At 47.5% G+C, this 16,851-nt stretch overlaps 1 protein-coding gene across 1 annotated transcript; it reads right to left on the minus strand.

The window, feature by feature from the left end:
• Positions 1–2,320: 2,320 nt before the first annotated feature.
• LOC124095274 (olfactory receptor 2B11-like) lies at positions 2,321–3,277 on the minus strand. Its single transcript, XM_046448444.1, has one exon. The coding sequence runs from the start codon at positions 3,275–3,277 to the stop codon at positions 2,321–2,323; it is 957 nt and encodes a 318-aa protein (XP_046304400.1).
• Positions 3,278–16,851: the final 13,574 nt, after the last annotated feature.

Here is a 16,851-nt window from a genome sequence, read left to right on the forward strand (position 1 = left end):
ACTTATATTTTATTTTTGCCTTTACTGTCAGAAAGCTCATCATGATTTTTCCTTCTTTCTTAAGTTTTAGACGTTCATTGTTATTTTCTAGGTTTGGCTATGTTAACGTTTGACAAATATAAGATAGGAGGAAAAAAAAACAAATTAAGTGTAAATAAATCTATAACATGAAGAAAGAAACTGCCAACTTGCAATTCTGTCCTGGAGGCTCCCTTCTCCACAGCAAGGATCAGGCAGACATCCCGTTTCTGCCTGCTCTTGCTAGCTGCTGGCACATCTTGACAGTGCAGCCCTCCTGCGGGGTTAGGAGGGCCCAGCCAGGTGGTGAGCATAGGTGCACTGGGCTACTCGCCTGGACCCCAGGCCTTCTACGAAAGCTAGCTATACTTCTACCTTGAACTTATTTTTTTAAAAAAGAATAGCTCTCTGTTAAGATTCCTTTTTTATTTCCACATGGTTTCACAAGCTTTCGGAATATACTTTTGCACACATTTTACCACATTTAAAACTTAAGCCTGTGTAAATGGTGGTTTTTAACTTTAAATTTCGGTTGCACATTGCTCACGTAGAGAAAGCGCTCTGGCCTCCATTCACTGACAGTGGTAGCTGCTTGCTTCTCTGCCTACTGTCGTCTACTAGGCACAGGCTGTTCCTTAGGTCAGGGTATTAAACACCCCATATAGACTCCAGGGCCCTGCAGAAGGCTGCAGGAACCAGGCTCTGAGTTCTGAGTATGCGCAGAACGGTCTGAAGGAGCCACACTGGAGGGCTGTGGGTGCGCATGCGTGCTCGTGAGCGGGCAGTGGGCGCTGCCTTGGCTAGAGTCCCTTCCTGTGCAGGTGCGTGATCCTTCGCTTCCTCAGGTCACGTTTCAGGAAAATACTACATTTCGTTCAGGAGTTTTTCATCTGCATTGATCAAGGTCATTAGTTTGTGGACTTCTCTTCTTGACATGTTCTCCTCAGGTTTTGGTTAGGCTGAGTGTGTCGTCGTTCCCCGCTCCCCCCAGCAGGACCAGCCTGGAGGCAGAGGAGCTTGTGTGGGCTCAGGGTCTCAGAGGGCCAGTCAAGGTCGGAGGCTCATTGCTCTGAGGTGAGGGAGCATCATGGGGGAAGAGTGTGGTGCAGGGAAGCTGCCCAGCCAGGGCGACCAGGAAGCAGAGAGAGGGAGAGCCAGGGAGAGCCAGGGAGACCCAGCAACGCACCACCCATGGCCACGACCACCACCCCAGCGGCACATCACCCCATGGCCACACCCCCAGCAAACACCCCCTCCCAATCCTTCCAAAGGGTCAGCCCTTTCAATGGTTTTACCCACTGATTAGGTTGCGACTTTCATAATCTAGTCATTTCCCCTGGAAACATTCTTGCCCTAAGGGAGGAGGTTTTGGGGGGCACAATACATCCTAACCATAACACCCCCTCTTTATATGGTAGAATAATTTGAAGAGCATTGGCATGAGTTCTTTTTTAAGGATCTGGTAGAATTCAACTGGCAATCCTGGGCTTCTCTTTGTTGCAAGGCTTTTTATTACTGATTGAATCGCATTGCTGTTGGTTGGTTTAGGTTTTCTATGTCCTCTTGGTTCAATTTGGGTAGCTTACTTTGAAATTTTGTTTAAAGTTTTATTGTTCTAACCATCATTGGTATGTAGAACTTGCATTCTCAGCTGGAATACATCCTTTTGTAAGGTATGGCGTATTTTCTCTGTCCATGGAACATGATGTGGAGTCTTACATGTCCCTGGTGGATTTGGTGTCACTAGTTTCCAGTCAATGGTGGGAAAACTTTGTAAAGAAGGAAATTTGAGCTATGGAAAAAAAATTATCTAGGTTCACAGGAAGAAAGCACTCCTCTTCATCCTTATAATATTTTGAAAAATCTATGTGAAATTCATGTTCAAATCTATGAAGACCCTGCATTCATTATAAGCAAATAAGATAGTTTCACACTGTATTATATATGCTTAGGAGTAATGGGAAAGGAAGGAAGCTTAAAAGGGGACCAACAGAAGAGAAATAGAAATGGAGAAAGAAGAAAAGGGGCAAGAATCAGGAAGTTTGAAATTAATTCATCCGACAAATATTTATTTCACACCAGCTCACTGAAACCTTTCTCAAAAGCACCTGGTTTCTTGGAATTACCCACTTGTGAGTGACTTCATCACAGGGAGGTGTGTCATCTTGTGGTGGGGATGTTGAGGCAGTGGATCTCACAGTACCTACCCACTGTGCATTTTCAGTCCCTTGCGGGAAGGCACTCTGCACGAGACTACTGCCTGCTGCTATCCAGGCGATGGAGAGGGCCATGTCTTGGATCTTTATCTTCTGCAGGGCCTCCAGGCCCTGGCCAGGAGTCTCCTGAGAGCTCCCTTCACGTCCTTATTCCTCAGGGTATAAATGAAGGGATTGAGGGTGGGTGTGATTATGGAGTAGAAGAGGGAGATGAACTTGCCCTGCTCTTGGGAGTAGCTGGAGGGGGGCTGCAGATATATGTAGATGGCAGGCAGGTAGAAGAGGGAGACCACCACCAGGTGGGAGGAACAGGTCCCAAAGGCCTTGTGCCGTCCCATAGAGGTCTGGATTCTGAGCACAGCCCGGGCAATGAAGCCATAGGAGAGGAGGATGAGAGCCAGGGGGACAAGCACAAAGAAGGCCACCAGCACGGCCAGTGTGGTGTCATTTACAGTGCTGTCTGCACATGACAGCTTGATCATAGCTGGCACCTCGCAGAAGAAGTTGTTCAGCACCTGCCGCCCGCAGAAAGGCAGCTGAACTGTCAGGACCACTTGAACGAGGGAGTTGCCAAAGCCACTGAGCCAGGCCACAGCCACAAGCTGCTGGCAGAGAGGGCGGTGCATGATAATGGCATACCGCAGAGGCTCACAGATGGCCACGTAACGGTCCAGGGCCATGGCAGCCAGGACGATGCACTCGGTGCACCCCAGCCAATGGAAAATGGCATACTGCACGGTGCATCCACCATAGCTGATGGTCTTCCTGGAGCTGCCCATGTTGGCCAGTATCTGGGGGACCGTGGTGGTCGTGTAGCACAGGTCCAGGAAGGACAGGTGGCTGAGGAAGATGTACATGGGGCTGTGCAGCTGGGCATCCAGCCACGACACCAGGATGATGGAAATGTTTCCCAGCATGGCCAGAATGTAGGACACCAGGAGGACCACGAAGAGAGGAAGTTCTAGCCATGGTCTGTCAGAGATGCCCAGAAGGATGAAGTCCTTCGGAGGATCCCACAGGAAGCTCTGGTTGTCACTTCTCATGGTGAGGCATCTTCCGGCACTGTGATGATACAAGAGAGTTGCTGAGAGCCACGTCCGAGTCTGTATGGCCCCTGGCATTTTGCCAACAGTATTGATTGTCAGGCGAGGCATTACTATCCGCCTCTGCCGCAACTTTTGAGTTCTCGCACTATTTTGGAGTTCTCGTGGGGATTTCCGGGGATTCCCCGAGAGTTCCCATTGGTTGGGGAAGTGCAGGAGGAGGGATTTCCGGGAGAGATATTTCCAGCTGGGGGTTCCTGGACAAGCCTCCTGGCGCGTTAGGGAGGATTCCCCGGGAGCTGTGTGAAGTGTTTTCCTGCAGTTTAAAAATAAAGTTTGTTCCTGCTTCAGTGGCTCGTGATTTGTGCCCAGCCAGACTGCGGCATTTGGCGGCCCGTTCGGGGAACGTCTGAAGCTTCGGGGTAAGTGAAATTGCTTGCCCCTAAGGGAAGGCGAGAGAATGGGTGACCATTTTAAAAAACAATGTGTTCTTGTTTTGATTTGTTTTGTGTTTGTTTCAAGCTGCCTATCCCTAGAATTTTCTCAGGAAGATTGGGAAAAATGGTTGGCTCAGGTTTGAAGTTGTTCGCCCCTTAGGAAGAGATAGAAATAGACCACAAATGCACATGTCAAGAAAATAGGAAAATTGATACAACGATTTTTTGTTCCGTTTTTGTTTCATTCTGTTTCGGTTTTGTTTTGTGTTATCTTACTGGGTTGTGTTATCTTTATAACAGATTAGAAATTAGTAAAAAACAAACTGAAAGAGTGTTAAGTAAATTGTTAGAGGTTCAGACCATGGAGAAAGACATTTTAGATCAAGCAAAAGAGAAGGTCTCTCAAGCTAGTCAGACAGAGGAAGAAAATTTAAAGGAAGAAAGCTTAGAGGAGAAACAGCTATTAGGGAAAAAGCTACAACAGGAGGCTGCTACTAACACCGTTCTATCACCAGAGGGCGTAATTCAACCAACAGCTCCCCCTATGGAGATAGCTGAGTGGCCCTCAAACCCCGTAGTTGATAAATGGGATCCTGAGACAGGACCTCAAAGATTAGCGTGCCCTGTACTTGAGCAGGCAGGAGGGCAGCGAATTCACCGTGCTTTAGATTTCAAAACAGTGAAGCAGTTAAAGGAGGCTGTAACAACCTATGGTCCTCAAGCACCGTTCACTGTAAGCATGGTCGAATCCATTACCAACTTGGACATGACGCCAGCAGATTGGGCTAGTATGTGTAAATCTGTGCTAAATGGAGAACAATATTTGTTATGGAAGGTTGCCAATGAGGAATTTTGCAGGGAGACAGCTAGACAAAATGCAGCAGCCGGTTACCCTCAAAGAAATCTAGATATGTTGTTAGGAAAAGGACCTTATGAGGGTCAACGGCAACAAATTGAATATGATCCTGGCGTATACGCACAAATTGCTGTAGATGCGGTTAGGGCATGGAAAACTTTACAGGGGCATGGAGGTTTACAAGGTCAATTATCTAAGGTAATACAAGGAGCTAATGAACCTTATGCTGAATTTGTAGATAGGCTTATTCAAGCAGCTTCCAGAATTTTTGGGGATACAGAACAGGCAATGCCATTTATAAAACAACTGGCTTATGACCAAGCAAATCGTTGTTGCAGAGAGGTCATTAGACCATGGAGACATGAAGATTTAAACACATATATTAAATTATGTAGAGACATTAATGAACAAGGGCAAGTCTTAGCAGCAGTACAACAGGCTTTAGATGCTAGGCCAAAAACATGCTATAATTGTGATCAAACAGGACATTTTAAAAGGAGTTGCCCCATAGGAGGAGGGTTTAACAAAGCTAGATATCAAACGAATAGAATACTGGGTATTTGCCCACGATGCCGTAGAGGGAAACATTGGGCTAATGAATGCCGTTCTCAAACCACCATAGAGGGTATTCCGTTATCAAAAAACAGACAAGGACCAAGTGTTTACCCACGATATCGTGGAGAAAGGCATCGAGCTCCATTGCCAAAAAACGGACAGGGGGGCCCAATGCTCCGGGGCCCACGACCACAAATGTACGGGGCACTGGAGGAACCCAGAAACACCATGGAGGAACCCAGCAACACCATCAGGACACATTATCCATCAGATCTCTCATCAGACGAACCAGAGGAAGCGCAGGGTTGGACATCTGCGCCTCCGCCAGAGCAGTACTAACTCCAGAGATGGGAGTTCAAATCATTCCCACAGGAGTAAAAGGACCTCTTCCCCAAGGAACAGTAGGCTTATTGTTAGGACGCAGTTCTTCTACGCTAAAAGGACTTATGATAAGTCCCGGGGTAATTGATCCCGATTATGAAGGTGAAATAAAAATTATAGCTAGTTCTCCAAAGGGTATATCAGTAATTTCACCAGGAGATAGAATAGCACAGTTATTAATAATACCCAGCCTACATGATAAATTTTCCAGTAGTACTATAGAAAGAGGTTCCAGGGGATTAGGCTCCACAGGTGTAGATTGGGCTATGCTGTCTTTAAATTTAGATTCTCATCCCATGCTAAAACTAAATATTCAAGGACATGAATTTAATGGACTACTGGATACAGGTGCAGACCTTAGCATCATATCTCGTCAAGAATGGCCAAAACATTGGCCGTTACAACAAGCCACTCAAACGCTTCGAGGCCTAGGAGTGGCGACTAATCCCCATAGAAGTGCAATGGTTTTAGATTGGAAGGATCCTGAAGGATGTGAAGGAACTATACAGCCATATGTATTGGATCATCTTCCTATAAATTTATGGGGACGAGATGTCCTAGATCAATTAGGTTTGACATTAACAAATAACATCAATCCAAATGCGCCCACTATTAGGGCTAGACAAGGTTTCAGGAAAGAAAAAAGATTAGGAGAACAAGGCATAGCAGCACCAATTCAAATAGATCAGGGAATAAATAGACATAGACTGGGTTTTCAGAAGGGGTCACTGAGGCAATAAAAATTACTTGGAAATCAGATAGACCAGTATGGGTTCCTCAGTGGCCCCTGACTAAAGAAAAGATGCAAGCAGCCCATGACCTGGTCAAACAACAATTAGCGGAGGGACATATACAACCTTCCGTATCTCCTTACAATACTCCCATTTTTGTCATTAAAAAGAAATCTGGTAAATGGAGATTATTGCAAGATTTAAGAGCCATTAATAATGAGATGGTTATTATGGGACCTGCTCAATCGGGGATTCCTCAATTGTATGCTTTGCCAAAAACCTGGTACGTTTTAGCTATAGATATTAAAGATTGTTTTTTTTCAATTCCAATTCATCCTGAGGATAGTCCACATTTTGCATTTACTATCCCTGCACTGAATCATGAAGGTCCTGATCAGAGATATGAATGGAAAGTACTCCCTCAAGGGATGGCTAACAGCCCAACTATGTGTCAAATTTATGTTAACAAAGCAATCCAGCCACTTAGAAATCAAAATCCTAAACTACAAATATTTCACTATATGGATGATGTATTATTAGCACACAAAGATAAAAACACATTGCTAGAATGTTATGCCACACTTACAAATTTATTAAAAAATTATAATCTAGAGATAGCAATAGATAAAGTACAATTAAATTTTCCAATTAATTATTTAGGAGTTCTATTATCCTCAACCATGGTCCGTCCACCAAAAATTCAAATACGAGTAGATCAACTCAAATCACTTAACGACTTTCAAAAGTTATTAGGAGACATAAATTGGATAAGGCCTTATCTAGGCATACCAACAGGAGAGTTGGGACCTTTATTTGATATCCTAAAAGGTCCATCAGATCCAAATTCACCCCGCATGTTAACGCCTGAAGCAAGAAAGGCATTAAAAATTATTGAAACATATATGGAAAATATGCATTTGGATAGAATTGATATAACTTTGCCTTTATTATTTATTGTAATACCAACAAAAAATATTCCTACAGGAGTATTTTGGCAAGAAGGTCCATTATTGTGGATACATTTATCTTATTCTCCTAACACTATTCTTACTAGGTATCCTGAGGCTGTAGGACAATTAATACTCAAAGGAATAAAAGCAGCAAAGGGAGTGTTTGGAATTTCTCCCAATAAAATTATTACTCCATATACTATGGATCAAATTGATGAGTTAGCTAATGAGTTAAATACTTGGGCAATAATCATGTGTAAATCTAATGTTTCATTTGATAATCACTTACCATCTAATCCTTTGTTGTCTTTTTGGTCTTCGCATCCTGTAGTTTTTCCAAAAATGACAAGAAAAACCCCTATCATGAATGCTCCAAATGTATTCACTGATGGGTCAAATAATGGTACAGCAGCAGTAGTTACCCCTGATCAAACTTTTACATTTTTAGTACCCAAACAATCAGCTCAAAAGGTAGAGCTTAATGCAGTTTTACAAGCTTTTGTGATGTTTCAAGATTCTGTATTTAATTTATTCTCTGATAGTCAGTATGTAGTTAATGCTATAGTATCCCTTGAAGATGCTGGCAGGATTTCCCCTTCCTCTACTGTTTTCTCTTTGTTTTCTGCTATACAAAGTCTAATCTGGGACAGAAAAGATCCATTCTTTATAGGACATATCAGAGCACATACAGGATTGCCTGGAGCCCTTAGTTCGGGCAACGATTTAGCAGATAAAACTACACATGACATACATATTTTCTCTACACTAGAAGAAGCTACACATTTTCATAAAAGGTTCCATGTCAATGCTAATACTTTACAAAAGCGTTTTAAAATAACTAAGGAACAAGCTAGACAAATAATAAAACAATGTCAAAATTGTGTGACCTTTTTACCACAAGTTAATCTTGGAGTCAATCCTAGAGGACTGATACCTAACCATATTTGGCAGATGGACGTCACACACTTGCCACAATTTGGAAAATTAAAATATTTGCATGTTACAGTTGATACTTCTTCCGGATTTTTGATGGGCTCCCTTCATTCCGGAGAAAAAACTAAAGATGTTATAGCTCATTGCTTACAAAATTTTGCCACTGTGGGCGTTCCAAAACAGTTAAAAACAGATAATGGTCCTGGTTATATTTCTACCTCTTTTAAACAATTTTGCTCATCATTTGGCATTACTCATATAACAGGAATTCCATACAATCCACAGGGACAAGGCATAGTTGAAAGAGCTCATCAAACTATTAAAATGTACTTACTAAAGCAAAAAGAGGGAATTGGAAAGGGGTATATGTCACCCAAAGATAAACTTAAAATAACCCTTTTTACTCTAAACTTTTTAAATTTGGATTCCTCAGGGCTTAGTGCTGCGGAAAGGCATATGTGTCCAAAAAATGTACATAAGCCTAAGGTACTTTGGAAGGATATTCTAACAGGACAATGGAAAGGTCCTGACCCAGTGATTGTCTGGAGTCGGGGTTCTGTTTGTGTTTTTCCACAGGGAGAACAGCAGCCGATTTGGATTCCAGAGAGATTAACTAAAACAATTTCTACAGGCCAAAAGGAAGATGATTTGACTCAAATCCATAACAGCTGATATCCAGAACTCCAGTTTGGCTATTCTTACATCTGCGACAGTGATTAACCAGGATGCTTTTTTCAATATTTATTTTATTATTTGCCTTTTCCCACATCATAAAGTTCTATTTTATTTTTGAGCTCATACAGACCTAGGTTAATGTTTTTCTGATCAGTTTTATTTTTTGACTGTGGAGTTTTTAAGCATTGCAATGGAGATTTCACCTAGGTAAAGCTACAAGGCCTTTACTATTGTCTTATGTGTTGTATGTTATGTGTGCACACTTCTGTTTTGTGTTGTATGTCTGTATGTGCGTATGTCCATATATCATATATGAGGAGCGCTCATGAATAAATGGATCCGAATTTTTTTATTCACGTGATTTTAATGGTTTAATTTAGATTGGGTAAACAGCTGTTGAAAATTGTTTTAATATGTGAACAAATAAGGAGGTTAACAGATCTGTTTGTTTACTTTCACCTTTCCTTCTCATTATATTTAATAATTCTGTTCAGGATAATGTAAATTGTTCAAAAAATTGTTTTCTTAGTGCCTGTTGGAATGTTACATATTTTTTTTCTTAGCATCATTGCCAGAATTCCTATCTTCATCCCAGTGCCGGTGAAGACAAAGATAAAACCAAACTACAGCTTCTTCGATAGTTATCACAACAAACTGTAAAAACTGATGCATCAATGAATAATAACTCAACAAGTAATGCTCAATTAAGGAGTTGATTTACTTTGGGAGGAAATGGACATATTGACAGATTCCTCTGCTTTGAATTGCTTGCAGACCTTGCCTGGACTATGTATCACTTGTATGCATTGTGAACTATCTGTTGGTACAGCGAATTGTGGTAGTGCTGGGGTATTTTTGCTGATGGTGTCACCGGTGGTACAGTTTTTCAAAGGAGCCCTCAATTGGCTTAGTGTCATGGCATTTTGCATCCTCCTCCCTTCTACTAGTGATGGTCTAAAATTTGGGGGCCAACAGAGGTGAGGCAAAGAACCTCACCCCCCCACTGGTGCAAAGGCCTATCCACAAGTATGGCTGTATGCTGGACCGGTAGTCAGTGACGGGTATGATCCAATTGCAGTGGTACCAACCTAAGACAGGAGGCTGACGCCTAGAGGTCAGTTCATCCGATGACAGGTAAGGACCATATGTTGAATTGGACTGCCTAACAGGCACGGTCCCTAAGCCACATTGCTTGTTGTTTAATTAAACAAAAAGGGGGAGATGCTGAGAGCCACGGCCGAGTCTGTATGGCCCCTGGCATTTTGCCAACAGTATTGATTGACAGGCGAGGCATTACTATCCGCCTCTGCCGCAACTTTTGAGTTCTCGCACTATTTTGGAGTTCTCGTGGGGATTTCCGGGGATTCCCCGAGAGTTCCCATTGGTTGGGGAAGTGCAGGAGGAGGGATTTCCGGGAGAGATATTTCCGGCTGGGGGTTCCTGGACAAGCCTCCTGGCGCGTTAGGGAGGATTCCCCGGGAGCTGTGTGAAGTGTTTTCCTGCAGTTTAAAAATAAAGTTTGTTCCTGCTTCAGTGGCTCGTGATTTGTGCCCAGCCAGACTGCGGCAGAGAGTGGGAATGAATGAGTCCTGTCAGAAGGCAATCATCTTTGTACACCTGTCTGACCTTTCTGACCTCTGCAGACACTGGGACTGGGGGAGTCAGACCACTGCACCTGTGTCTTCACTTCCCCTCCTTCTCTGTGACCTTACCCACGCCCCCTCGTGTTTCCAATGTCAGTGTCTGCATCTGCTAAGATGGGGAGTAGAGCCTCAGGTGGCTAAGGGACTGGGGTGAGTGGACACACACATGACAGGTTTATTTGAGTTGGACTGCTTCAGTTCTTTGCAGACACACTCAGGGGAATTGTCCACTCTCAGGCTTTATCACTTTGTCTTTGGAGGTGGTGGTGGGAGAGAGGAGGAAGGAGATTAAGCAAGATGGGCTTCATAAACAGCTGGGGACTCTGGGGGCTCAACTCTGGCTGCAGGAGGTGCCCATGCCTCTCTGGGGCACAGCACTCTCCCCTCCCTATAGCTCACTCGCTTTGGCAGTGCCAGACTGCACGGGTACCTGGAGTGGAGCAGCTGAGACCTGTCACTTCAGCTCCAGGTTTGTCATGACCCCTGAGAGGCCCCCAAGCACAGAGTGTTGAGCACAGGAACCTGTGAAGACCAGCTCTGGAGGTGTTCAGTGGAAGATCAGCCTGCCTCCAAGCTCACACTCCACATGTGACTTCTTTGCCAGTCTACTGTCCTCTCTCAGGAAGGAAGCAGTGAGGCTTCTGGATGACCTTGCTGTTTGGGGGCACATGGGCTGCCATGTGCTATGCATGGGCTTTCCCACTCAGGGCCTTTGTCCCCAGCTCCTATCCTCTCCCAAGCACTGTGCCTTCAAGTTCATGATGGGCTTGCTATTGCTCCATACTGAGAGTGGAAAGAAGTCAAACCCTCTATGTAGGTATTTTAGGGAGGATTAATTTTCAGTTATGGAAAAGAAAGCTAGCGTATGACATTTCCATGATGGGAGAGTGGCTTTTCTGAAGTCACCATGAACAGGGTAAAAACTTGGGGGAGTAAAGGGGTACAGATCAGGGTTAGCACAAGGGCTTAGTCTATGTGAGTCCCCGGTTCCATCTCCGGCATGCTCACAGGAGAAATCAAGACACTGGGAAAGAAAATGTCCTCTGTGTTGGGTTCAGTTCTCTATGTAAAGTCTCTTGTACAAATGGTACAATAAAGAAAATCTGAGAAGGCTTGACTGGCTGCATTTCTGCCTTTCCCCTGGTCTTCTGTCCACAGGTAGAGCTTCCCCTTCTCAGTGTTGCCCTCCTTGCCCAGTCCCTGCTTTGCCCTCCTGGGTCTGGCCTCCTGCTGTGGCTGCTGTGTTTGCTGCCTGCTGTGCCTGTGCACCAGGCCACTGCAGGGCCAAGTGCCTGGCCAGTCTAGAGGAGGTGCTTCCCCAGGACTGATCTCCTTCCAAGAGGCCTTGTTCTCTGTTTCTCACTTGGAGCTCCAAGGTGCATCTTTCCTTCAATCCTTGGAAGCTGTGCTGGAGCGAATCAGAATAGCTTCCCCTGCACTCCACATTTCCTCCTCAGCCTGCTCCAGTGCTGCAATTTCTGGCTCAGAGAGAAAAGCTGTGCCTCAAATGGGCCTCTGTGTTCCCGGTGGGCTGTAGGCCTACTGGGTCTTCCCTGGTTGGGCAGCTCTGGCCAGGGGCAGCCCCTCTCTCAGCATCTGGCCTGGCCTGTTGGGGCCCACCAAACCAGGAAGGGATTTTTCATGTGTTTATTAGCACCGATGAGTGGTACATGATGAGGGTACCACTCTCCCATCATGGAACTGTCATATGCTAGCTTTCTTTTCCATAACTGAAAATTAATCCTCCCTAATTACCTATATAGAGGGTTTCACTTCTTTCCATTCTCAGCATGGAGCAATAGGAAGCCTATCATGAACTTGAAGGCACAGTGCTTGGGAGAGGATAGGAGTTGGGGACCAAAGGCCCTGAGTGGGAAAGCCCATGCATAGTTGCAGGAGTGACATCCAGCACCCTTTTCCCACACTCTCCACTTCCTTCCCACCCTTAGTAATGGGTCTTCTGTTCAGGCCCACTCTTCAGCCTCAGGGATAGGACATTGCTGGTCTTCTGTGCCTGACTGGTTTCACCTAACAGCACCCTCTAGTTCCACCCATTTTGCTATGAACAGGAATTTGATGTTTTTTTCTTCTTTTTATATCTTTAAAATTTGTTCTAATTAGTTATTCCTGACAGTACCATGCAATTGACACATTGTACACAAACGGAGCACAACTTCTCACTGCTCTGGCTGTACATGGTTGAACAGGATTTCATTCTTTGTGGCTGAAGGACACCCTCTTGCATTTCCTTCATTCTTCTCCATGGGCACCTGGGCTTCTGGTTGTTGGGAGTTGTGCACAGTGAATAGGACGGATGTGGGGATACCTCCCTGCATAAGAGCCTTTGCCTTTGGGCACACACCCAGCGCTGTGCTGGACCAAGGTAGATCTCTTTCAGTTCTTTGAGGGACCTGGCTGTTCCCCACCGTGGCCACACAAATTTATGCCCCACCAACAGGGTGGGAGGTGGTTCTTCTCTAATTCCTCCCCAGCAGGAACTTCTTCCCTTTTGATTGTAGCCATTCTAAGTGGCTGAGATGATGTACCTTGTGCTTTTGGTTGGCATTACTTTAACAAAGGAGGTTCAGTGTGGCCCCCACCCCTTCCTGGGGGGGTCACACACACACACCACACACACCCTACCTGGGCACACGTGTGCACACACACAGAGACACCACTACCTGGACGCGCGCACACACACACACACACACCCTACCTGGGCACACGTGTGCACACACACAAAGGCACCCCTTCCTGGGCACACAAACACACTATACCTGGGCAGGTGTGTGCACACACACACACTCCTACCTGGGCACGTACGCGTGCACACACACACACATACACCCTACCTGGGCATACATGTGCACACACACAGAGACACCCCTACCTGGGTGCACACACACATACACACATACATACACAAACACACCCTATCTGGGCACGTGTGTGTACACACACAGACACTCCTACCTGGGCACACACACACACACACACCTTATCTGAGCTCAGAGACACATGCATATCCTATCTGGGCATGTGCGCGTGCGCACACACACACACACACACACACACTCACATCTCTCCTGGGTGCACACATAGAGACACAAGCTGGATGCGCACATGCATCCATACCACACCTGGGTGCACAGACACAGCGCCTGGGTGCCTGCACTCACGTGTTCCCTATTTGGGCACATGTGCATACCACCCCCACAGTTTCTCAACCTCACAGCTAGACACTGTCCAGCCATGGCCCTTTGTGTCCTGCATGGAATGCCTGGCTATCTGTCTTTTTTGACTTGGAGCTCTGCAGGAGGAGCCTCTGACCCTGTTGGCCTTCTCTGTCTTCTCTCTGAACTAACACAGATCCCGCCGAGGTACATCCTCTCTTGCTGGACGAACAGCCGTCTCCCAGCCCGACTCAGTGCTACTCGGGTGATTCCTCCCGGATCCGTGTCTCCAGCTCTCATTTCCATGTCCTCCACATGCCTTCCTGACACCGTGGACTGGGTCATCCCACTTCCAACCTGGCTCCCAGCCCCAGCCAGTTCCCTGTTAGTTTGTGGCTCCTGTGGCCCTCCCCCAGAGATGTCGGGTGGCTTGCAGTGGTGTGCCAGTCCCCACCGCTGTTGTGCAGTGGTCTGTGCAGACCCGTCAGCACTGCTGTGGTGAGCCCTGGTCCTGTGGGACGGGGACATCAGAGGAAGCTCCTGCTGCCCTCCCTGAGTCAGGGACCAGCCCAGCTCCCTCACTGTGCCCCTGGGCCGCTTGGGTTTGCCGTGAGATCCAACCTATAGCTGGTTCTCTGGGGATGTCCTGGCTTCCTTGCTCTGTCCCCCTTCCTTGTGAGGGCACTGCTGGAGCAGGATGAAGCTGTGGGGAGGGTTCAGGTCCCCATGTGCTTTGGTGGCCTCCTCCGGTCCAAGTGGTGTCCACAGAGCTGAATCAGCTGCCTGGTACATGACCATCCTTCACTGACTTGCTGCCCTCTGGCCCGGGCCCTAGTGGCATCCAGCAGAGACCAGTGTCCATGCTGTCACCCTGCCAGCCTCTAGTGCATTGTGCAGGGCAGTGTGTCTGAGCTGAGGGCCAGCCATGCACCCCATGGTTCCCTGGCATCTGTAGAGGACGAGGTCGAGGATGCAGGCTCTATTGCAGCCCAAGAGGTCTCAGTGTGGGCGGGGGGGCGCAAGGCGACTGTCGCTGGAAATGCCCTGCACATTCAGGACAATCCAGCCCATGCCCTGAGGAGGTCCTGGACCTTGCTCTCACCTGACCTGGCCCTCGGTCCAAGTGGAGAGGGGATTCAGCCTCAGCAGCACCTGCTCCCCCTCAGCAGGCTTGCTGGAAGGTGTGGGGCCTTCTGCAATCTCCTAGGCAGCAGGCAGGTGTGGGCTCAAGGTGGCCCAGCCTTTCTCCCAGGTTACTCCCGAGGATGTGGCATCCAGGGGCAAAGTGCCGGTCCCTGCTGCATGAGCGTGCCTCAGTCAGGTTTACCTTGCCATCTCCACCCCTGAGGGAGGCTGGGCTCCTTGTCCCCAGACAGCCAGTGGTGCCGCTTCTCCTCTGGCAGGAGGCTGTCCCTGAGGTCTGTTGATTGGTGTCAAGGGTTGGCTGCCAGTCGAGGCTCTGTGTTGGCCTGGGGCCTTGGAAGAGCAGCCGGTGGTGAGCAGTGGGTTTTGACTCTTCAGGGTTGGGAGGGAGACTGCAAAGTCAGAGTGCAGCCTGCAGTGGTGGCCCTGTGGAGCCTGAGACCCCAGTGGCCAAAGCAGAGTTAACCACTCTCTTTGTGTCTTTGGGCAGGTTACCTCCCTTTTCTATGTCTCACTGTGTCATCTGCAGATATGAGAAGTACTAGGACCGCCCTCCAGAATCTGTTACAAGGATGAGACGCAAGGGTGTTGGCCAAGCTCTTCGAACAGTGACTGCCACAGGTACATGTGTAGATTTCTCTTCTGATCACTGTACGCAGTCCCAGCTACCTGTTTTATTGGTTACAAGGAGAGAACAAGGTTCAAGTTCAATAGGGCATGAAATTAAAACATTCTAGCTCAACACAGTGAAGGGAAGGGCTTTAGGAAGACTTATTCCATTTTAGGATAAATTTTATTATGTGTATTTGAGTCACAACGCGATGCCGTATTTTGTGTATGTGTACAATGGTTTCCACTGCAGAACAAGCTGCATGTCTATTGTCTCAGCCACCCGCTGTCCTGTGGTAAGAGCGCTGCAGTCACGCCGCTCGTACTGCGCATAGCCCTGTAGAGAGCCCTGGCCCTGGTGTGGCTCTTCCTGGGCACCTGCACCCGTGCCCTTTCCCCGTCCCTCCTCACTTCCTCAGGGCCTGGCCTGGTGGCTGCTGCCTGGCTCTCCTTTTCTTCAGGTCCCATGAGTGAGATCTCTCAGTGCTTTTCTTCCTGTCTGGCTGATCGCTCAGCACAGGGCCTACAAGCCACCTAGGCTGTTCGAACAGCAGAATGGCGTCCCTCTTGAGGGCCAAGGGTTCCCTGTGTGTCGTCATTTTGGCCTTACTGCCAAGTGCACATCTGCTCACCCATGGAGGACACCTGGGCTCTTCCCTGGCTGGCTGTGTGGAGGGTCTGCGGGGAGCGAGGCGGAGGGTATCCTTGGGGGTTACTGTCAGTGTGCACTGTAGGGACGACTGCTCACCGCACTCGGAGTGCTGTTCTTTTTGGGAGCACTGATGGCCCTGCCCTGGGGGAGCACAGCTCTCCTCCACCCATCCCGTGTGCTTCGACTCTTCTCATGTGGATGGCAGGTCCTGCTGGGTGTGAGCAGGTGTGTCATCAGGTGTTTCAACAGACTGATAAAATCATGTGCATTTATGTGTACAGCTCATGTTTTGAAGTACATGTACCTTGTGGGGTGACCAAATCCAGCTCATTGACAAGTGTGTCCTCACATGCTCATCATTGTGGGTGAGGACTCTTGGCCTGCATGCTTTTTGCCATTTCAGTGACACCAGACACCCCGTAGTCTTCTGGCCCTGAGCTGCACCCCGGGCCCCTGGAGTCCCATCTCTGGTGATGGCCTTGGTGTGGCCCTGTTGGGGTGCAGTGTTCTGGATCTGTCTGGAGAGGATCCCTGCCTGCTGCTGCCTCTTTAGCCTCTTGCTCTTACCGTCTGGCTGTGGGGGACATTCCAGACACTCGGGGCACAATGGCCAGGAGATGTGCCCATGTCCCTCCTTCTTCCAGATGACATTTTCCCAGCATTCAGGGTCAAGGCCGGACAGCTTCATTCCTGTCCTACTCATTCTGAGTGCTGCGTGAGGAGTGTCTGTGGAGGCTACAGGGCCTCACTCACTTGCTGTGGAAAGCGGGTCTCAGTCTCCAACTGCTGCTGTGCTGAGACGTGCCTCCCTGGGAGCCCAGGGACCTGCACGGGGA

The sequence above is a fragment of the Marmota monax genome, unplaced genomic scaffold (assembly GCF_021218885.2).
Source record: "Marmota monax isolate L192 unplaced genomic scaffold, Marmota_monax_Labrador192_F-V1.1 WCK01_AAM20220418_F8-fsc00327, whole genome shotgun sequence".
Lineage (NCBI taxonomy): Eukaryota > Metazoa > Chordata > Mammalia > Rodentia > Sciuridae > Marmota > Marmota monax.

Excerpts from the sequence above, each read along its gene's own strand:
- LOC124095274 (XM_046448444.1), bottom strand. The coding sequence starts at position 3,277 with ATGAGAAGTGACAACCAGAGCTTCCTGTGGGATCCTCCGAAGGACTTC.